This window comes from Poecilia formosa, unplaced genomic scaffold, assembly GCF_000485575.1.
Source record: "Poecilia formosa unplaced genomic scaffold, Poecilia_formosa-5.1.2 Scaffold121, whole genome shotgun sequence".
Lineage (NCBI taxonomy): Eukaryota > Metazoa > Chordata > Actinopteri > Cyprinodontiformes > Poeciliidae > Poecilia > Poecilia formosa.
Genome location: NW_006800060.1, coordinates 965488 through 984531, shown reverse-complemented (window position 1 = coordinate 984531; position 19044 = coordinate 965488). Strand labels below are relative to the sequence as shown.

General features: G+C 40.2%; 2 protein-coding genes across 4 annotated transcripts; both read left to right on the top strand.

The window, feature by feature from the left end:
- The first annotated feature begins 2561 nt into the window (after window positions 1–2561).
- mybl2b (v-myb avian myeloblastosis viral oncogene homolog-like 2b) lies at window positions 2562–18847 on the top strand. 2 transcript variants are annotated; one of them, XM_007560869.2, is made up of 15 exons: window positions 2562–2878; window positions 3269–3365; window positions 3451–3522; window positions 3595–3687; window positions 4473–4693; window positions 4781–4913; window positions 5003–5062; window positions 5512–5703; window positions 5781–6053; window positions 17043–17185; window positions 17284–17383; window positions 17464–17574; window positions 17727–17843; window positions 17932–18063; window positions 18144–18847. In XM_007560869.2, exons 1-15 carry the CDS (start codon window positions 2859–2861, stop codon window positions 18270–18272), a joined length of 1893 nt encoding a protein of 630 aa, XP_007560931.1. In that variant the 5' UTR covers window positions 2562–2858; the 3' UTR covers window positions 18273–18847. The 2 variants fall into 2 exon arrangements, with proteins under 2 accessions (XP_007560931.1, XP_007560930.1); XM_007560868.2 differs by lacking the exons at window positions 17043–17185; window positions 17284–17383; window positions 17464–17574; ... (1 more) ...; window positions 17932–18063; window positions 18144–18847 and adding exons at window positions 7428–7570; window positions 7669–7768; window positions 7849–7959; ... (1 more) ...; window positions 8317–8448; window positions 8529–9232 and having other exon boundaries at window positions 2563–2878.
- On the top strand, window positions 9836–14536 carry LOC103144103 (dolichyl-diphosphooligosaccharide--protein glycosyltransferase subunit 2-like). 2 transcript variants are annotated; one of them, XM_007560909.2, is made up of 9 exons: window positions 9836–9936; window positions 10271–10461; window positions 10572–10667; window positions 11252–11427; window positions 11501–11576; window positions 11657–11791; window positions 12254–12430; window positions 12703–12821; window positions 14383–14536. In XM_007560909.2, exons 1-9 carry the CDS (start codon window positions 9924–9926, stop codon window positions 14519–14521), a joined length of 1122 nt encoding a protein of 373 aa, XP_007560971.1. In that variant the 5' UTR covers window positions 9836–9923; the 3' UTR covers window positions 14522–14536. The 2 variants fall into 2 exon arrangements, with proteins under 2 accessions (XP_007560971.1, XP_016531282.1); XM_016675796.1 differs by lacking the exon at window positions 9836–9936 and having other exon boundaries at window positions 10198–10461.
- Window positions 18848–19044: the final 197 nt, after the last annotated feature.

The window sequence follows — 19044 nt, the reverse complement described above, 5'->3', positions numbered from 1 at the left end:
ACTATGGAATTATGTAAATATATTCTTTAATTAAACACTGTAAAAGTGTGTCTGTTCATCAATGTCATTATAAAAATTATCAGAATCGTTTCTATCAAATAAAACATTGTGCTCTTTAATTGTGCTCTTTAATTTAATTGTGCTCTTTAAAGTTAGAAACGATCTCTTTAGTAATTTCTTTGATTGCCAAATATATTAATGTGTGTGAGAAAATGTGTCAATGGCAGGTATTAACTTAAAATACTTTGTAGAACGGCACTTTATCAAGTTCAGCCCATTCACTTGTATTACCTTACTGGCACATATTCCACATTCAGTAAATATGCACACACACACATATATGTATATATATATAATTTCTTATATATTATTCATATATTTGTTATTTGAATAATAAAATATTTTTTATTTGTTAACTAATAAATGATATATATATTTTATATATACATATATTTTATTATTTAATATATTGATGTCTGTGTGTGTGTGCATATGTTCATAGATGTTGATTACTGTATATATAAAAACGATTTATCAAAATCAATTGTATTATAGGTTCACATTTATTTTCTTTATTCAGAAATTACAATTAAAATATAATAAAAAGTCATAAATGTTGTCTTTGGTGATTGTTTAATTTCCAAATATATTCACGTTTATATGTGAGTGGGTCGATAACGAACATTAGCTAAAAATACTTTGTGGAATGGCATTTTCTGAAGTTCGGTCCATTCATTTGTATTAGCTTACTGGCAGAGATGCCACATTCCATATGGCGGACGCGATTACGTATCGCTGCAACGGGCCGACCCGCTCTATGAGGCGTCTACGTATTAATGTCTATGGCTGCCACTGGCAGCACAGCTTCCATTCATGCAAAGCTAATGGCTTCACTGATTTTAGAAGCCAGACATCCCTTCAAAATAAAAGCCTTGAGATTTCAAATGGTCAAACATTAGAAAAGCTGGATTTGATGTAACCATTTTAGTGACAGGTAGTTTAAAGAGTCATTTAATGTCCCATCAGTAAATATTTTTTTGGTCAATCACTACTAAGATTTTTTTCTGTCAAGGCATGTTGAACTGTTTTGGCTTTATTTCTTTAGGCAGGCTAAACAGAAAAGAGCCCGAAGTTAATGACATAGTCAACATTTTACCAATATGTTACCCAATAATACGCTGGAAATTCCAACTGTGTCATAATTTGCTCAAAAATATCACTTTGTCAGCTTTGTATTCCTTTAACAAACTAAGCAGTCTAGAACTTAACAGTTAAGAGGTAAAAAAAAAAAGTCAAATATGTCAAGAGGATTAAACTGGTATCTCAAAGGAAAAAAAAAAGAAAAGTTGAATAAAAACAATTATTTCTCTATTTTAATATTTCTTTGTGTTTTGATGATGTTTGGTAAAATTTCAGCTCAACCAAAGGACAATATGAATTGTTGAGTTGACCTGAGGATATATTTCAGAAGCATGCTAATTGTAGTTTGGTCCACTAGATTTAAATTAAAAAAGGAGAGAGAGAAGTAAACCAGAAGGTGGTGTCCTGTTCAAACACTGGAGGAATGTGGGGGAAAAGAAGTTGCAAAGGAGATTATCAAAGCTTTCTTACTGAGCTTTTAAGTTCATTTTTAAAATTAACATGTATTTAGTTAAATTTACCCATTTCTAATACTTTTCAAAATTGTTGAATTTAAATTTGCTTTTATCAGCAAAATCATGGCAGTTTTTGCCTTTGTTCTGCTTGTGGAATACAAAGAGGAAAAACAGCTTTAGAATAAACATGTTTTATATTTTGGATGATTCTAAGCTTGTTACAATTTATTGAGCACAAATGATTCCTCTCAGTACAGGACCTCAGAGAGAATGGCTCAGGAGGAAGGTAGATGCTCACTTAGAAGTGATGTGAGTTGCATTGTTTCTCAGTCTGCTGTTCAAAATGCAGTAAATGTGTTACAAATAAATAATTGAATTTTAAATGACTCATATCTCTATCCTGGAGAAAACCTTGATCCAGATGTTCCTACGATAAGGCATTGCTTTTAAAACCTGCACGTTTCTCATTTTTTGTTTGTTTCAAAAATTTTCTTGTAATTTCACCAGAATTCCAGTAATTTTTGTAAGGAGGAAATCTCACAATAATGTATGAAACTTTTGTTCACAAAATACTCAGAAATGTAAGAAATGGGAAGGTTTTCACTGGAGGTATTCTTCCTTCTTCTTCTTTTTCTTCTTCTTTTTTTGGTAATTTAATTATATTATTTGAGTCACACATGAGACAACTCTTACATTACAATTTTGTCCTAATTGATCCATGTCAAATGGTGCTTAACACATCCACACGAGTATGAAGAAAAATGTGTATGTTTCTCTGTCACTCACAGACACAAAACTATTGACACCTTCACAAAGGAAGACTGGCAGAAAATAGTTACATAGTATATATAACTTTAACTATTTATATTTAAAGCTAAAGTTATGGTGCTAAAATTATATTTACACGCATATATGTTGTTTTATTTTGAAGGTTCGAACGGATGATTTTCCCTCTTCCCATTCGGCTCTCTGCGCATATCCGCGGCGCAGCCACGTCACAGCTCTGGTTGCTTCGGGGAGAAGGGCGCGAGATAGAAATTTCAGAGCGCGGACGGAATGATCGTTCCGCCGCAGCTGATCGTTTCCAGGCTGCGCAGTCCAGCTCAAACCTCCAACCACCTCCACTGCTGCTGGCTTCTGCATTAAAATATTAATAAAGGAGTGAACGTCGTGATATTTTCCTATTACATTTGCACATGACGTGCGGCGGCGGCGGCAGGCAGAACCACTGGGTGACTGTAAACTAGAAGAAAACAGAGGGAAATGTCCTGGTGGCCGCGCGGGTAAGAGACTCGTCACTGCTGTCTGAGTTATTCTCTAGAGATTTATTACTCGTTTAAAGAATCTTCTCTTTCACCAAACAGTGTTAGAAACAATCACGGTGCCTGAATAAATAGAGTTAAGTGAAACCGAACGTTCATTTTTGAGCTGCCGCCCTTTTCCGGAGTCATGAACCCACGCTGGGCCTTTTTGGTTTTCCAACAACCGCTTTCTGTGTGAACCCAGAGAGATTAGAGAAATCCCTGCTTTTATCTCAGTAGCGCGATAAAACTAACAGTCGTCTCTGGAAATGTATCATTTAGCCTCCGATCACTAGCTAAAAGTTAAACCCGCTAAACCTGTTCTGATAATCAGTAATCCGTGTTTTTCTTTTGTTTTGGTCTGGTTTCTAGTGAGGATGGAGACGACACCATGCATCAGGACACTGATTCTGATGTGGCCGAGCAGAGGGACGGAGGGAAGGGGAAGGTGAAGTGGACACAAGATGAGGTGATTGTTGGGACATGTCCCCGTTTGGCTCTGTTTTTTTGTCTCCATGCGGGACATCCGGCCTGAAACCTGTTGATGTCTGTAGGATGACAAGCTCAAAGCGCTGGTCCACAAACTGGGATCCAGTGACTGGAAACACATAGCCAGCTACATCCCAGTGAGTGACTAACAATCTTTATGTTTTATGGCATCATAGTTAAAATCCTGAGCATACTGTTTTTTGTTTTAGAGTCACACAGAGCAGCAGTGCCAGCACCGCTGGTTTAAGGTTCTCGATCCAGAGCTGGTTAAAGGTCCCTGGACCAAGGAGGAGGACGAGAAGGTGGGCAGTGTTTTGCTTACAGAATGACCCAAACTGAACTGAAAAGAAACCAATATACCAATTGTATCTCCGGTGGAGTGTGGTGTTCATCTATCACAGAAAATTCTGATAAAATACAGTAATGCTGGTAACCTGTGAAAATCTTGAAAGGTGTGTGAATACTTTTGCAAGGTTCTCTTGTAGCAGTCAGTCTTGCAACCAATCTAAAGATTAGACTGTTGCTGTATGCCAGTCGCATGACTATCCTGACATCCTGATAGCTCAGTATCTGAGAAACAGAAACAATATTCTACAGCAACATGTCCTGGACACCACAAGCACGACTCTACAAAATTTGTAATGTGCTTCCCTAGAACACCAGTCACATAAAGAAGTGTGATGTATGTCACTAATCTGCTCACAGTAACCACATTTAATCACATTTTCAAATTTATTGATACTCTAAATAAAGAAAAATAGTAAAATTAAAAATCCAGACAAAACTGTTTTTGGGGATTTCGACATCATTAATTGAAATTTTTCGTGACGACAATAAATCAAAATTCTTATCATGATAAGAAATTTATCATGTTAATTGATCAATGATACAATAAATGCCCACCTCAACTCGAACTTCAGGAAATAAGGGCCGATTTATCGGTGCACCCTTAGTGTTCATCAAAGTTTCTGGCTGTAACTTGGCGAAATATAGTTCCAGGGATATTAACAATTTGGCAAGGCTGTGATGTGTAAAAACTGTGGTCTGTAAAAACATAAAAAGAAACCCCACACATTTCTCCCTTCAGGTCATTGAGCTTGTGAATCTCTACGGCAACAAGCAGTGGGCAATGGTGGCCAAGCATCTGAAGGGTCGGCTGGGGAAGCAGTGCAGAGAGCGCTGGCACAACCACCTCAACCCCAACGTGAAGAAGTCGTCATGGACAGCCGAGGAGGACCTCGTCATCTACAAGGCCCACTGCCTGCTGGGAAACCGTTGGGCCGAGATCGCCAAGCTGCTGCCCGGAAGGTCCGCTGACTCCAAAGTCCTTTATGTTGGTTCCGGAAAAGCCTGCCCGATCCCCTGACGATCTCATTTTACGGTTTCTGTTGACAGGACAGACAACGCTGTCAAGAACCACTGGAACTCCACCATCAAACGCAAACTGGAGATGGGCTTCTACGCCCGAGAGGTGTTCAGGCCGAACGAGCTCGAAGAGCTGTTGGCTCGCCTGAATAAAGACTCGCAGGTAAGTTCACCTCAACCCATTGCTCAGCGCCGTCCTGCTGGTGCTGCGTGGTACTGATCCCACTGTCCCGCCGGCCTTCTGTCACCCAGGGGGGCAGCAGCTGTCAGGATGCTTCAAGCAAAGAAACGGAGCAGAAAGACCAGCTTCCAGTAAGAACTTGTTACATTTAGGCTTCAGTAATGACAGCGTAGATAAAGCATGTTGTCACCATGCAAACTGTGTTTTCTGTTTGTAATGTGGAAATCAAATGATACTAGGCCTGTCATGATTAACTTCGCTGGACGATAAATTAACTCAGAAGTTATTTCGATAACCATCCGACCCTGCAAATGCAAAAAGGTCAAATCTATGGAAACTCTATTGGACACTGTCTGCATTGCCATGCATCAGGACACTTTTCTTTTTGTGATATTATTTATTTTATTTTTTTAGCGTGGCCCTAATACTCTGTCTTACTAACAGGATAGATGTGTTGAAGTTTAAGGTCTACGGAATACTTCTGCATGCAGCTGTAAATATGTAAATATTAGCATAAACCGGAATAATATGTCCTTTAGTTAACAGCTACTAGCAGTGAGTTCTGTTATTTCTAACCAAGCTGCAGGAAGCGCCAGCTGCCAGCGAAGCAGAACCATCCAAAGCCGTCTCCTCACCGAGGGACGATTCAGGCATTAAGACAGAAGTTGACGCTGATGAGGAAGCCAGCGGTACCAACTGGGTGGTGGACAGCTCCGGCTTCCTTTCCCCCACTGGCCCCGCCCTGAAGGAAGTGCTCGACATGGTGGACGGGGTAAGGATCTCCACCGCAGCGGACATGAGTACAAAACATGCCGATCGAGACGAATCATCCCTCTGTCTCACATGCAGGACCTGGACGGCTGGTGCAACCTGGCGGCCTTTGACCTTCCAGAGGACAGCCCCAGCCCTGAGCGCCACCAGTTCCGCCTGGAGGGCTCCGCCCTGCAGGAGCTGAGCAAAGGCAGCAGGGGAGAACTCATCCCCATCTCCCCCGGGGGTATCAGCCCGCCGTCCATCCTGACCCGCCGCAGCCGAAGACGAGTCACACTGTCTCCAGACGGAGCACACTCCATGACGCCCAAGAGCACTCCAGTCAAAATCCTGCCATTTTCTCCATCTCAAGTAAGCTCCTGGCTGCTCAGGTTTAGCAAGTTTTTTAATGAAATATGTGAACTGCATTAATCAAAATGTTTTTATTAGGGATGCACCAATCCACTTTTTTCACTTCCGATGCCGTTATGAGGTTTAGTATCAGCCCGTAGAGAAAAGTAGTGCTGAATTGACTTAAAGTGTTTATTTTTCACAGTGTTTCTTTTAATATGTATAATATTATGATAAATGCAAACATAAATGTAGAGAATTACAAATTCATGTGATAACTCTACACCAGTACAGCACAATTAAAGGGGCAGTATTATATGTTAGTGCCATTTTACAGCACAATTAAGTAACTGTTACCTTCTGTTGTTAAAAAAATGTTGTACATATAAAATATGTCTTAAAAGAAATTTGACTTCATTATTTAACGCTTTGAAGTTGGGCCTCTGTCTCTTTAAAAACTCCTGCTCTTTCTTAAACTCCGTCTTCAGGAAATCATCACAACATGGCTCCTCTAACAACATTTTAACATTTTTACCAGCATTTCACTCAGAAATAGCTTCTATAATGAGCTCAGCAGTTCCACCAGGTGTTTGCTAATTGCTGCTGGCTAGTCTGAAGGAGCTGATTGGGGGACTCTGTGAGGCAGAAGCTTGGAAACTTCAGCTCTGAGTAGGAGCTGCACCTCGAAGGCAGAGTTAGGACTACCCACCTGTTTTGCATAATTGAATGGTTGCCATGGTAATTAAAGTAATTCACAAACATACATAGGTATGTTTTTGAAGTCAGGTTAGCATCATAACAAGATTTAAATCTCAAAAAGTTTATTTAAATAATAATATAATGATAAATGTTAGACGAAGCTTCACGAGGTTGGTCAAACGTTTAAAACAACATTAATTTGTTCGGTCAGTGCTATAAAGAGTATATCAGCCAATGTAAAATAAATGAATAAACTGACAACAGGTTGGCTATGTTAGTCAAACATGTAAAAAATAAACTGAAAAAACCTTTCAAATGGTTCAGAAAGTGTGATTAAGAATTCTAAACATAATGTAAAATAAACAAATGTGATGTTACTCAGGACACAAAGTGTAGAATCAGACTGAATAGATCTGCTCTCATGGATCGACCACATTGTCACCGATGCCAGTCTAGAATTCTTTTCAATATCAGGACTGATGCAGATATTAATATCGGATCAGTACAGATCTAGTTTTCATCAGTATTGAAAGTGTTGTTTCCGTGACCCGGTACCACTGAGGTCCATATAGTCCGGTCACCAGCTGATTCTCTAAGTGAATGTGTTGTTACGCCGTCTCGTCTAGCGGCCATGTTGCAGAGAGAAACCCAAACAGTTCTGAGGCCTGCTGCTGATTTTCCTGTTTGTTGTTTCAGTTCTTGAACCTGTGGACGAAGCAGGACTCTCATGACCTGGAGAATCCCTCCCTCACATCCACGCCAGTGTGCAGTCAGAAGGTCATAGTGACCACACCGCTGCAGCGAGACAAGACCCCCCTCACCCAGAAGGAGAACTCAGTGTAAGCAATGGAATTTGGTGATTGGCTCGGACTGCATATTCCATCCACAGATAAGCATGACCAACGTTTTTTTTCTTCTTCTTCTTCTTCTTCTTCAGGTTTGTTACACCTAACCACAAATCGGAGCTGAGCACAACCCCACGGACGCCGACGCCGTTCAAAAATGCCATGGAAAAGTACGGCCCCCTGCAGCCTCTGGTGAGCGCCGCTCTGAGGCTCCAGAAACCGTTACCTCCTTGTTTTAGAGTTTACCTTCACTTCCCGCTTTGCCTTCTCAGCCTCAGACTCCGAACCTCGAAGACGACATCAACGAGGTCATCCTGAGAGAAGCAGGCATTAACATGGTTGTCGTCCAGGCAACGCCACCTGATCCCCGTCGCAAAACAATGGTGAGAACCAAACAAAGCCTTGGAGGCTTAGTACTGGGGCTGCACTGATAAATCAGCCATGATTTCCTAAATTTTGGGTGACCTTTCAAAAGAAACAGATTTATTTTTTTTCCCACCGATGCTCATTTCTTTTATTTGTGTTTTGACCTCAGCACCGCCCTCCTATGAAGAAAGTTCGGAAGTCTCTGGCTCTAGATGTAATGGATTGCCAGGTGGTGCCAACATCCAAGCGCAAATCCAGCAAAGCGGAGGCCAAACGCAGCATCAAGGTGGAGTAGTAATGGATGGAACGATGGCTTCCCTGCAGAACGAGCGCCCTTAAACACTGAGCTTTCCGTCTCTCCTTCTTGGTCGCAGGAAGAACCGGTGACGGTTTGTCTCAACTCCTCATCATTTTGCAGCAAGAGGCATGAAAACATATTAGACCAGGGCTTCCTGTTGGGACCGAGCGACACAACCATATTTCCCAGTGCAGCACCTCCTGCACCTGTAGGTTCCTGTAGTTTTCGAATTGAGAACATTAAAAAAAATCTCATTTTTCATATTTGTATATGTTTTATTATTTCCAGATGTCAAAAGAATGGAAGAAGGTGGTTTGTGGGCAAACTAAAGACCAGCTCATAATGACGGAGAAGGCGAGACGCTACCTCCGCTCTCTGAAGAGCCATCCACCCAGCCGGGCTCTGATTCTGTCCTGAGATCCTTCTGCCTCCCTGGAAAACAAAGAAACGACAAACAAGACACCGACAGTTAAAATGACTCATGTTGCAGTGGTGCTTTACTTCCCATTATTGTTGATCATACTTGTTAGAAAAGAACAGTGATTGTAAGAGTAACGAATCAGTGAACAGTAAGGGTTTTACATGGCATAATGTATCTGAAATGTAGCCATTTTTTGTAACATTGTGAACTACAAACACTTCAGGTAGAGTTTCCATATCTAGTCATCATATGGAGAAGATCTAGATGTCAATGGTAGGCTGAGGGATCATGTGGTTTTTAGGTTTCCCCACCCCAAGGGGAGGAACCAACATGTTGCAAAGTTACATGAATAACCCGTAAATAAAGTTGGCCCACTACCTTGTTTTATTAAGAAAAAAATGGTTCAGCCTGTTAAATTTTATGCAAGAGTCATAAAGTAGAGAACTTCACTTAGCACTGTTTAAAAGGTTGATGGGTTGTAAGGCACTCTTTGTAAATATATTTAGGCTAATATGTTTTACTCTTGTGACCGTTTGTCACAAGTTGAATAAAAACAAATGTATGTTCTGCACCTGTTTGGCTCTTTTTTTGCTGTTTGACCTCATAGGACTCAAAGCAAACGAAGGCTATTTGTTTAGAAATTAAATTAGAAAAGAAGATGAAACGTAAATAAAATAGATATTTTCCAGCTAAGTGCGGTTTTTTCTTCTTTGAGTTCTGATATTACGAATGTACGATCGATCATGAACAGACTAAGAAAAAATACATAAATAAAAAGGAATGCTGTGCTGCCTACGAATCTGTACCTGTGTATTGGTTGTATAATTGCACATACCTAATCTTTTAACACATCAACATCAAAATATTGGTAGTAGGACTTTAAAACGACTGTGCAAACGACAGAGTATTTCAAAGAAAGAACCATGGGCTTTACGAGTAGGTCACGTTATATCGATATTTTTACGACTTTTTTCAGGTAATGCGTCTCCCTATTATTTTTGATTTTTGAAAAGTATCTTTGTCGGGTCCTAATACTCTCTCGAACATAAAATCCAAAATGGATATTGAAATGTTTAAAGTAATGACGTGATTTTGAGGCTTTTGTAAAATTTGGATATAAATCACAAACTGTTTTGCATGCTTTAATGCTTTTATTTTGAAACCAACCATTGGAGACGGAAGTTATCCGTAACCTGACAGGTTTCTCTTTGGGACACCGGAAGCAATCGTGCGTTTGGTGACGCTGCATTAGACTGCAAGACATGATTCGGACCAGTGAGTATATTCAAATAATTAATGTAACATTTTGTGCTACTGATTCGTATTGTTCATTCAATTTATATTATAAATGAATATTTAACTATATAATTAGATGAAAAAGCCTCTTGCTGCACGCGCTGCGGTGCTTCCTGTCGAGGTTAGCCTGTTCTGCTCTTAGCTAACCCTTTCAGTCAGCGCGAGACTTATCTGAATTGAATGAATGAATAAATGAATGAATGAATGAATAAAATATATAGTTATGTGTATGTGTCTTTTCTATGTAATGTAATAATGAAGCATGCGCTCAGGCCAAGCGGTGGGCTTGCTAACTTCGGCTGTGTGTCCGCAGAGCTATTCGGGGTTCTCCTCCTCAGCCTGGCTCTTGCTGGAGCTCAGGCTCTCACACCGTCTCACCACCTGTCCCTGTCTGATGTGGGCCGGCTCCAGAATCTTCTGAACCAACCGTACGACGACCTGGAGTCCGCATACTACTCTGTGGTTGGGCTCACCAAGCTCGGAGCAGCTGTTCCGGATCCTGCAGTAAGATATTCACCGCTTCTGGTTCTGAGCAAAAACTATTCATCTCACCGACGATTCCGTTCATTATGTGTTGTCCTACATGGGGTTATCTTTATAAATCTGTTTTGCAGGAAGTTTGCCAGTTCCTGAAATCCCAGCTGGATCCCGGTAGTGTTGATTCTCTGTTTTTTGCTGCTGAAACCAGTAAGGCCATTTCAGGATGTGAGGTATGAACTATTATCCTGCTCATTTACATTCCCCACACTAGTTTATTCATAGTTTTGTTGACCACAGAACATGGATAAATAAAAGCCAATAAAAGGAAGAAATTGTCATTTTTAAAAGACAAAACTGTCACTACAGAAGATTGACAAGATAAAGAGCATTAACAAAATTTCCACTTCAATTCAAATATACTTTATTTATCCTTAAAGGAAACTGAATGTTGTCGTAACTTGTATCTTCAAAGTTGTTGGGGATGGTGTTGCTGTGGGTAGGAAGGATCTCCAGTGGCAGTCAGTCTGCGACACATCTAATGAGGCCTCTGACTGAAGACTGTTGCTGTGGTTGCTGTGACATGCTAACAGCTTTAACTGCTAATAAAAAAAAACAAACAAAAAATACAAACACTAAATGTCATTTAAGATCCATGAAGAAAACGTATACAAAGAAACCCATATAATTGATCAGATTTTCATTATTAGTACTGATTATATTTTGACCATTTTTTACACAGCAGGATTGAACAGCATAGGAAGTGTTCTATGTCTTACATTTAATGCAGTGGAAATAACTCTGGCCCTCTTTTTAGATCCCTGTTTCCAATGAAACCAGGGACATCCTCCTGGCAGCGGTCAGCGAGGACTCGTCCATGTCTCAGATCCACCGGGCAGTGGGCGCTCTCAGCTCCTTGGGGCTCCCGCTCGCTTCACAGGAAGTGGTCGGTGCCCTCACGGCGCGTATCAACAAGGAGGACAACGTCATGGCGTAAGTGAAACGTGGAATCGGTTCGATCAGCAGCTCCTCTGAACACTACCTTACTCCACATGTTTGTGTGCAGCATCATCTCGGCCCTGCAGGCCGCATCCCGCCTGTCCCAGCAGGCAGAACTGGGAGGAATCCTGGAGGAGATTGAGGTGATTCTCCCAGCCTCCACTAGGTGGTGCCGTATTGCCGCTGTGGAATCTGTTTGAGAGGTTTGTGTTTTCTCTCTCAGGATCTGACAGCTCGCCTGGACGACCTGGGAGGCGTGTACCTGCAGTTTGAGGAGGGGCTGGAGGCCACTGCCCTGTTTGTGGCGGCGGCGTACGGCCTTTCGGACCACGTGGATATGGAGCCGCCTCTCAAGGAGGTAGGAGTTCTCGCATCTTCCCAACTTTTCCTCTGATACCCCTGTAAGTAAGCCTGTCGTAATAACCAATAAATCAATTAGTTCCATGATCCAGCTCAGTAATTTCCATTAGAATGATTTATCACTTTTTCTTTTCTCTCTTTCAACCAAAAACTGGATGATAAAACTTTTCGGTTTAGTGATTGGGTCTCAACTAGAACTTTTTTTGAAGGACAATTTTATTTACAGAGACTTCATAATTCATTTTATTTATTGTTTATTTTGCATATTTAAAATGTCTCCCAGTTTCAGTGTTGAATGTTGATTAGAATTTAAAGTTTATTGATCTTTGAGAATGTGTTATTGCATTATGATGCCATTACTGTTATATTGCTAGAAAATGGTCTCAAAACAACAATATTGTCATTTATCGCTGCAACTTAGCCAAATCTGCCTACCTGAAAACCCTTTCTCTCCCTTCAGGACCAGGTCATCCAGCTGGTCAACTCCATCTTCAGTAAGAAGTCATGGGACTCTCTGTCCGAGGCGTTCAGCGTGGCGAGCGCCGCTGCTGCCCTGTCCAACAACCGCTTCCACGTCCCCGTGGTGGTCAGCGCTCAGGGCCCGGCCACCGTGTCCCACAACCAGCCGACCCTGCAGGTACGCCCACTAGCCGCATCCTGCCACAACCACTCCGCTAAAGAACAGCTTTTTCCCAATCTGTTCACCCTCCTTCCTCTCTGCCCCCCTGCAAACACACCACACCCTTATGTTGCACCCTACAGACTGTTTAAGACTTTCTTTATTTTTTTAATTAACAACGAAGAAAACAACCCAAAGGCAATAAGGTCCTGAAACATAAAGCAAATATAATCTTATGTCTGTAACGCCATCACGGTGGTGATGTCATGGCTCTGGGTGTTTTATTCCAGCTCCTGGTCACTGACGTCATGTCACAGCCTCTGGCCTCAGCCAGCGTTCTGGTGGAGTCTGCATACGCCGTGGCCTCCAAGACCGCCGTTCTCAACCAGGCACCGTTCACTCATAACGAGTAAGTATGACGGAGGTGACCTCACAGGAGGAGGAAAGTGGCTGAGGAAGGAGAGAAAGAAACTGTATTCTTGCTAAGCCTTAAAAGTTTAAAGTAAAAAAAATGATCAAGATTAACAGATATATTATTTCCTAGTGTTTCCCCTAGGAACTTGGCCTTGGGGGTGACATGGAGAGGGATTTTTAGAGGTTCACAGATTGATCAGCCTGATTTCTTTAATTTTGGGTGAAGCATTATCAGTCGATACTTGCATATGGAACTGATCTTAACTCATCTTTTCTACATTAGGACCCCTCGATTTTTTTACTCCACTAGTTTCTAGGATACCTGTAGCGGTGCATTTGCACTAAGTTTTCCTGTGAAAGTGTAGTGCGAATGCTTTCAGCTGAAGAGAGGAACTCAAATTAGCTAAAAAGCTAAAGTGAAGCAACAATCCTTACAGGGTTTTACAATGAAGCTGATAAGTGACTTAGACATGAGTAGGCCTTTCACAAGAAATCAATAAATCACATAATGAATGATTATTCAATTACTCATTAAGCAGAATCAGTGACAAATTTAATAATTTCCAACTGCATAATTTATCATTTCACCCTTTCTTCTCTTTCAAACAAAAATTGGATGATAAGTCTTCAGTCTGGTGTTTTGGTCTCAACTAGAACTTTCTTTTTGAAGGAGAATTTTGTTTGCGGCAACTTCATAATTAATTTTATTTGTTGTTTTGTTTACTTATTTTGGATATTTAAAATGTCTTCCAGTTCCAGTGTAAAATGTTCATTAGAATTTAAAGTTTATTGATCTTCGAGAATGTGTTCTTGCATCATTATGCCATTACTCTATTACTTGCAAATGGTTTCAAAACACCAATATTATCCCTTATCACAATAACTTCTGGGACAATTCATCATCCAGCAAAAGTTGTTGATGTGACAGGGGTAGTTCTGAGTGGAAATAATAGTTTTAACTGCTGATTCTAGCTTTAATTTTATGAAAATGTTCAAATGTTTTCTCCTTTGAACATACCTAACTGCCTCTGGACTCAGTTACAGTTTGAATGTTAGCCTTTAACTAACCTAATGCCGAAGTAGCTGTGCCAAAAGCAGGAACCTATAGAAAATATGTTCTAAATGAGAAAATTAAGAAAAAAAAGTTAAAGTTCTAAATGCCAAAAGTCATGGAGTAATCATGTCCTAAAAATGGTAAATATTTTGAAATCTGAAAAAAAAAAAAAATAAACACAGTGAGGTCATTCGAGTTGTGTGAATGCATTGATGCCAATGCTGCAAAAATATATAGAACTGCAATATGAATTGTTATGATGGGCACAAATTAATAAGGAGAAATTATTTTCAATTTAATGGCAATATTTAACAACATCAAGATATGTTTTTGCAATACCGTGCAATGCTAATCCACAACAAGAATACCTGATTACCAATTCCCAAAGCTAATGCAGCTCTGGTTTCCTCCATGTTCTGCCTTAATAACTATGAATCCCATATGGGTGTGGCCAGCAGTCCTGCTGATCACTTACTGTGTTGTTCTTTTCTCCTGTTTTTAGTGGTGTCTTTGAACTGAATTTCATGTCCAGCCAGCCGGCCAGTGGATATTACCAGTTCACTATTGGTGTGACTGGGGACAGCCGACTGGTGGCCAATCACATTGAGGTACAATTAGTTTCACTAACTAGCCATGTTTAGGTCAAGTGTAGGCGACTATAAACTACTTCTCTGCTTGTGGAACTTTGCTTACCTCCACATTTGATTAGTTAATAGTTGATTAATTAATTAGATTCCAGTGATTAATCTCCATATTTAATTTGAATATAAGTGTTAAATATTGGCATGCTTACTCATAATTCCTGTTCTATGGGGCATGGAATGCTAGCTAAAATGTCTGTTCAGATGCTTTAATGTTGGCAAACATGCCACGACTGTCAAAATGTACGAGAAGATGCCATCTTGGATTTTAAAGTGTTCACTATTTTCTACTCTGAAGTTTTTTTTTCTAATTTTCATTATGTCAGAAGAATAAGGAAAGTTCCAGAAACCTTTTGACATTTTTATTTTACTTTTACTTGTAAATCTCATTCAAACAAAGGGTTTCATTTTTCAAGAGCAACCAGTTTGAAATATACATACAAAACAATCTAAAACATAATACAGTCAAGTAACTGAAAAAGTACAACTCAAAATAAAAAAAGACCATAGCTGTAAAACATTAGGAACTGAAGCAATATTGCTAATTTGATAATCCGAGACTGAATCATTCTGTTTGTTAGCGTTGCATCGTGGGTATTTTTTTCGTATTATAGCAGCTTCTTTTGCTGTTTGGTTTTGGACACCACCAAAGTGAGTCTCGGCTGGTTAAATAGAAGTGAGCAAAAATGTACATATTTAAATCCAGTGTGGCACATTTGCCTTAATCTTTGGGTCAAAACCAACCAATATGTGAAATTTTTATTCTACGAAAAAAGATCAATCCTTGTACTTTGGATCTCCGCTGTGATGGGTTGAGGACGGCAGATGACATGAACAGGAACATTTCATCCAGATTGATTTAGGCAGTAATGAACAAGCAAAGATGCACAGTGTATTCACATTGTTTTCTAAACCTGGAACAAAACCTCTGAATAATAAGAACAATTATGTATAATCATGTTTATTTTTGACAAAGCTTTTATGTAGAAATTGTTAAAAGGAATCAACCTTTTACATTTAGTGTTGATTACAGGCATTGTGTCCTGTATTCATTCCACACAGATGCTGGTTGTTTTTAAGGTTAATCAGAATTACTGTCATTGAAAGTGTTATAATAACTATTCTATTGTTAGCTAAGGCAAAAAAGATACAAATATCTAATCACAGTTGTATAATTGTGATGGGGTTAGAGAAATGCACAGATCTTCTTGTCTGGCCAGTACTAGATTTCAGATATATTTGATAATTAGTTTCCAATTTTGACCAATGCCATTCTGATTCTTTTTAATACTATTTCCTTTTTATTAAACATATATTTGTTTACCTGTGACCAACTCTTCTATTACAGGCAAATGCAAAATGGAAAACTTTAAGTTTATTAGAAAGATAAAAATTAACAAGGATAACTTTGCAATCCCTCATTTCATTCAATGAGGAATTCATGATTGTTTGTAATATTTACCTGTTGAATTAAGAGAAAACTGGAATGATCAGACCTGATTTAAACAGCTTCTCTCTATATATGACTCCATCAAAAAGACCTCCAAATCAAACCCACACACTGACCCCTAAAACACACACACTGACCCCTACAAACACACACACTCCAGAACTAGTCTAATAATAGCCACAGCTGCTTGACTCAGCGGCGTGCTGCGTGTGTTAGTGTCTGCTTGGANTAGCTTCTATAATGAGCTCAGCAGTTCCACCAGGTGTTTGCTAATTGCTGCTGGCTAGTCTGAAGGAGCTGATTGGGGGACTCTGTGAGGCAGAAGCTTGGAAACTTCAGCTCTGAGTAGGAGCTGCACCTCGAAGGCAGAGTTAGGACTACCCACCCGTTTTGCATAATTGAATGGTTGCCATGGTAATTAAAGTAATTCACAAACATACATAGGTATGTTTTTGAAGTCAGGTTAGCATTATAACACGATTTAAATCTCAAAAAGTTTATTTAAATAATAATATAATGATAAATGTTAGACGAAGCTTCACGAGGTTGGTCAAACGTTTAAAACAACATTAATTTGTTCGGTCAGTGCTATAAAGAATATATCAGCCGATGTAAAATAAATGAATAAACTGACAACAGGTTGGCTATGTTAGTCAAACATGTAAAAAATAAACTGAAAAAACCTTTCAAATGGTTCAGAAAGTGTGATTAAGAATTCTAAACATAATGTAAAATAAACAAATGTGATGTTACTCAGGACACAAAGTGTAGAATCAGACTGAATAGATCTGCTCTCATGGATCGACCACATTGTCACCGATGCCAGTCTAGAATTCTTTTCAATATCAGGACTGATGCAGATATTAATATCGGATCAGTACAGATCTAGTTTTCATCAGTATTGAAAGTGTTGTTTCCGTGACCCGGTACCACTGAGGTCCATATAGTCCGGTCACCAGCTGATTCTCTAAGTGAATGTGTTGTTACGCCGTCTCGTCTAGCGGCCATGTTGCAGAGAGAAACCCAAACAGTTCTGAGGCCTGCTGCTGATTTTCCTGTTTGTTGTTTCAGTTCTTGAACTTGTGGACGAAGCAGGACTCTCATGACCTGGAGAATCCCTCCCTCACATCCACGCCAGTGTGCAGTCAGAAGGTCATAGTGACCACACCGCTGCAGCGAGACAAGACCCCCCTCACCCAGAAGGAGAACTCAGTGTAAGCAATGGAATTTGGTGATTGGCTCGGACTGCATATTCCATCCACAGATAAGCATGACCAACGTTTTTTTTCTTCTTCTTCTTCTTCTTCTTCAGGTTTGTTACACCTAACCACAAATCGGAGCTGAGCACAACCCCACGGACGCCGACGCCGTTCAAAAATGCCATGGAAAAGTACGGCCCCCTGCAGCCTCTGGTGAGCGCCACTCTGAGGCTCCAGAAACCGTTACCTCCTTGTTTTAGAGTTTACCTTCACTTCCCGCTTTGCCTTCTCAGCCTCAGACTCCGAACCTCGAAGACGACATCAACGAGGTCATCCTGAGAGAAGCAGGCATTAACATGGTTGTCGTCCAGGCAACGCCACCTGATCCCCGTCGCAAAACAATGGTGAGAACCAAACAAAGCCTTGGAGGCTTAGTACTGGGGCTGCACTGATAAATCAGCCATGATTTCCTAAATTTTGGGTGACCTTTCAAAAGAAACAGATTTATTTTTTTTCCCACCGATGCTCATTTCTTTTATTTGTGTTTTGACCTCAGCACCGCCCTCCTATGAAGAAAGTTCGGAAGTCTCTGGCTCTAGATGTAATGGATTGCCAGGTGGTGCCAACATCCAAGCGCAAATCCAGCAAAGCGGAGGCCAAACGCAGCATCAAGGTGGAGTAGTAATGGATGGAACGATGGCTTCCCTGCAGAACGAGCGCCCTTAAACACTGAGCTTTCCGTCTCTCCTTCTTGGTCGCAGGAAGAACCGGTGACGGTTTGTCTCAACTCCTCATCATTTTGCAGCAAGAGGCATGAAAACATATTAGACCAGGGCTTCCTGTTGGGACCGAGCGACACAACCATATTTCCCAGTGCAGCACCTCCTGCACCTGTAGGTTCCTGTAGTTTTCGAATTGAGAACATTAAAAAAAATCTCATTTTTCATATTTGTATATGTTTTATTATTTCCAGATGTCAAAAGAATGGAAGAAGGTGGTTTGTGGGCAAACTAAAGACCAGCTCATAATGACGGAGAAGGCGAGACGCTACCTCCGCTCTCTGAAGAGCCATCCACCCAGCCGGGCTCTGATTCTGTCCTGAGATCCTTCTGCCTCCCTGGAAAACAAAGAAACGACAAACAAGACACCGACAGTTAAAATGACTCATGTTGCAGTGGTGCTTTACTTCCCATTATTGTTGATCATACTTGTTAGAAAAGAACAGTGATTGTAAGAGTAACGAATCAGTGAACAGTAAGGGTTTTACATGGCATAATGTATCTGAAATGTAGCCATTTTTTGTAACATTGTGAACTACAAACACTTCAGGTAGAGTTTCCATATCTAGTCATCATATGGAGAAGATCTAGATGTCAATGGTAGGCTGAGGGATCATGTGGTTTTTAGGTTTCCCCACCCCAAGGGGAGGAACCAACATGTTGCAAAGTTACATGAATAACCCGTAAATAAAGTTGGCCCACTACCTTGTTTTATTAAGAAAAAAATGGTTCAGCCTGTTAAATTTTATGCAAGAGTCATAAAGTAGAGAACTTCACTTAGCACTGTTTAAAAGGTTGATGGGTTGTAAGGCACTCTTTGTAAATATATTTAGGCTAATATGTTTTACTCTTGTGACCGTTTGTCACAAGTTGAATAAAAACAAATGTATGTTCTGCACCTGTTTGGCTCTTTTTTTGCTGTTTGACCTCATAGGACTCAAAGCAAACGAAGGCTATTTGTTTAGAAATTAAATTAGAAAAGAAGATGAAACGTAAATAAAATAGATATTTTCCAGCTAAGTGCGGTTTTTTCTTCTTTGAGTTCTGATATTACGAATGTACGATCGATCATGAACAGACTAAGAAAAAATACAT

Excerpts from the sequence above, each read along its gene's own strand:
- mybl2b (XM_007560869.2), top strand. The coding sequence starts at position 2,859 with ATGTCCTGGTGGCCGCGCGG. Across the intron at positions 6,054-17,042 it reads TGCCATTTTCTCCATCTCAA|TTCTTGAACTTGTGGACGAA; the intron begins GTAAGCTCCTGG and ends TTGTTGTTTCAG. Across the intron at positions 17,384-17,463 it reads ACGGCCCCCTGCAGCCTCTG|CCTCAGACTCCGAACCTCGA; the intron begins GTGAGCGCCACT and ends TTGCCTTCTCAG.
- LOC103144103 (XM_016675796.1), top strand. The coding sequence starts at position 10,213 with ATGAAGCATGCGCTCAGGCCAAGCGGTGGGCTTGCTAACTTCGGCTGT. Across the intron at positions 10,462-10,571 it reads CAGCTGTTCCGGATCCTGCA|GAAGTTTGCCAGTTCCTGAA; the intron begins GTAAGATATTCA and ends TCTGTTTTGCAG. Across the intron at positions 10,668-11,251 it reads AGGCCATTTCAGGATGTGAG|ATCCCTGTTTCCAATGAAAC; the intron begins GTATGAACTATT and ends CCCTCTTTTTAG.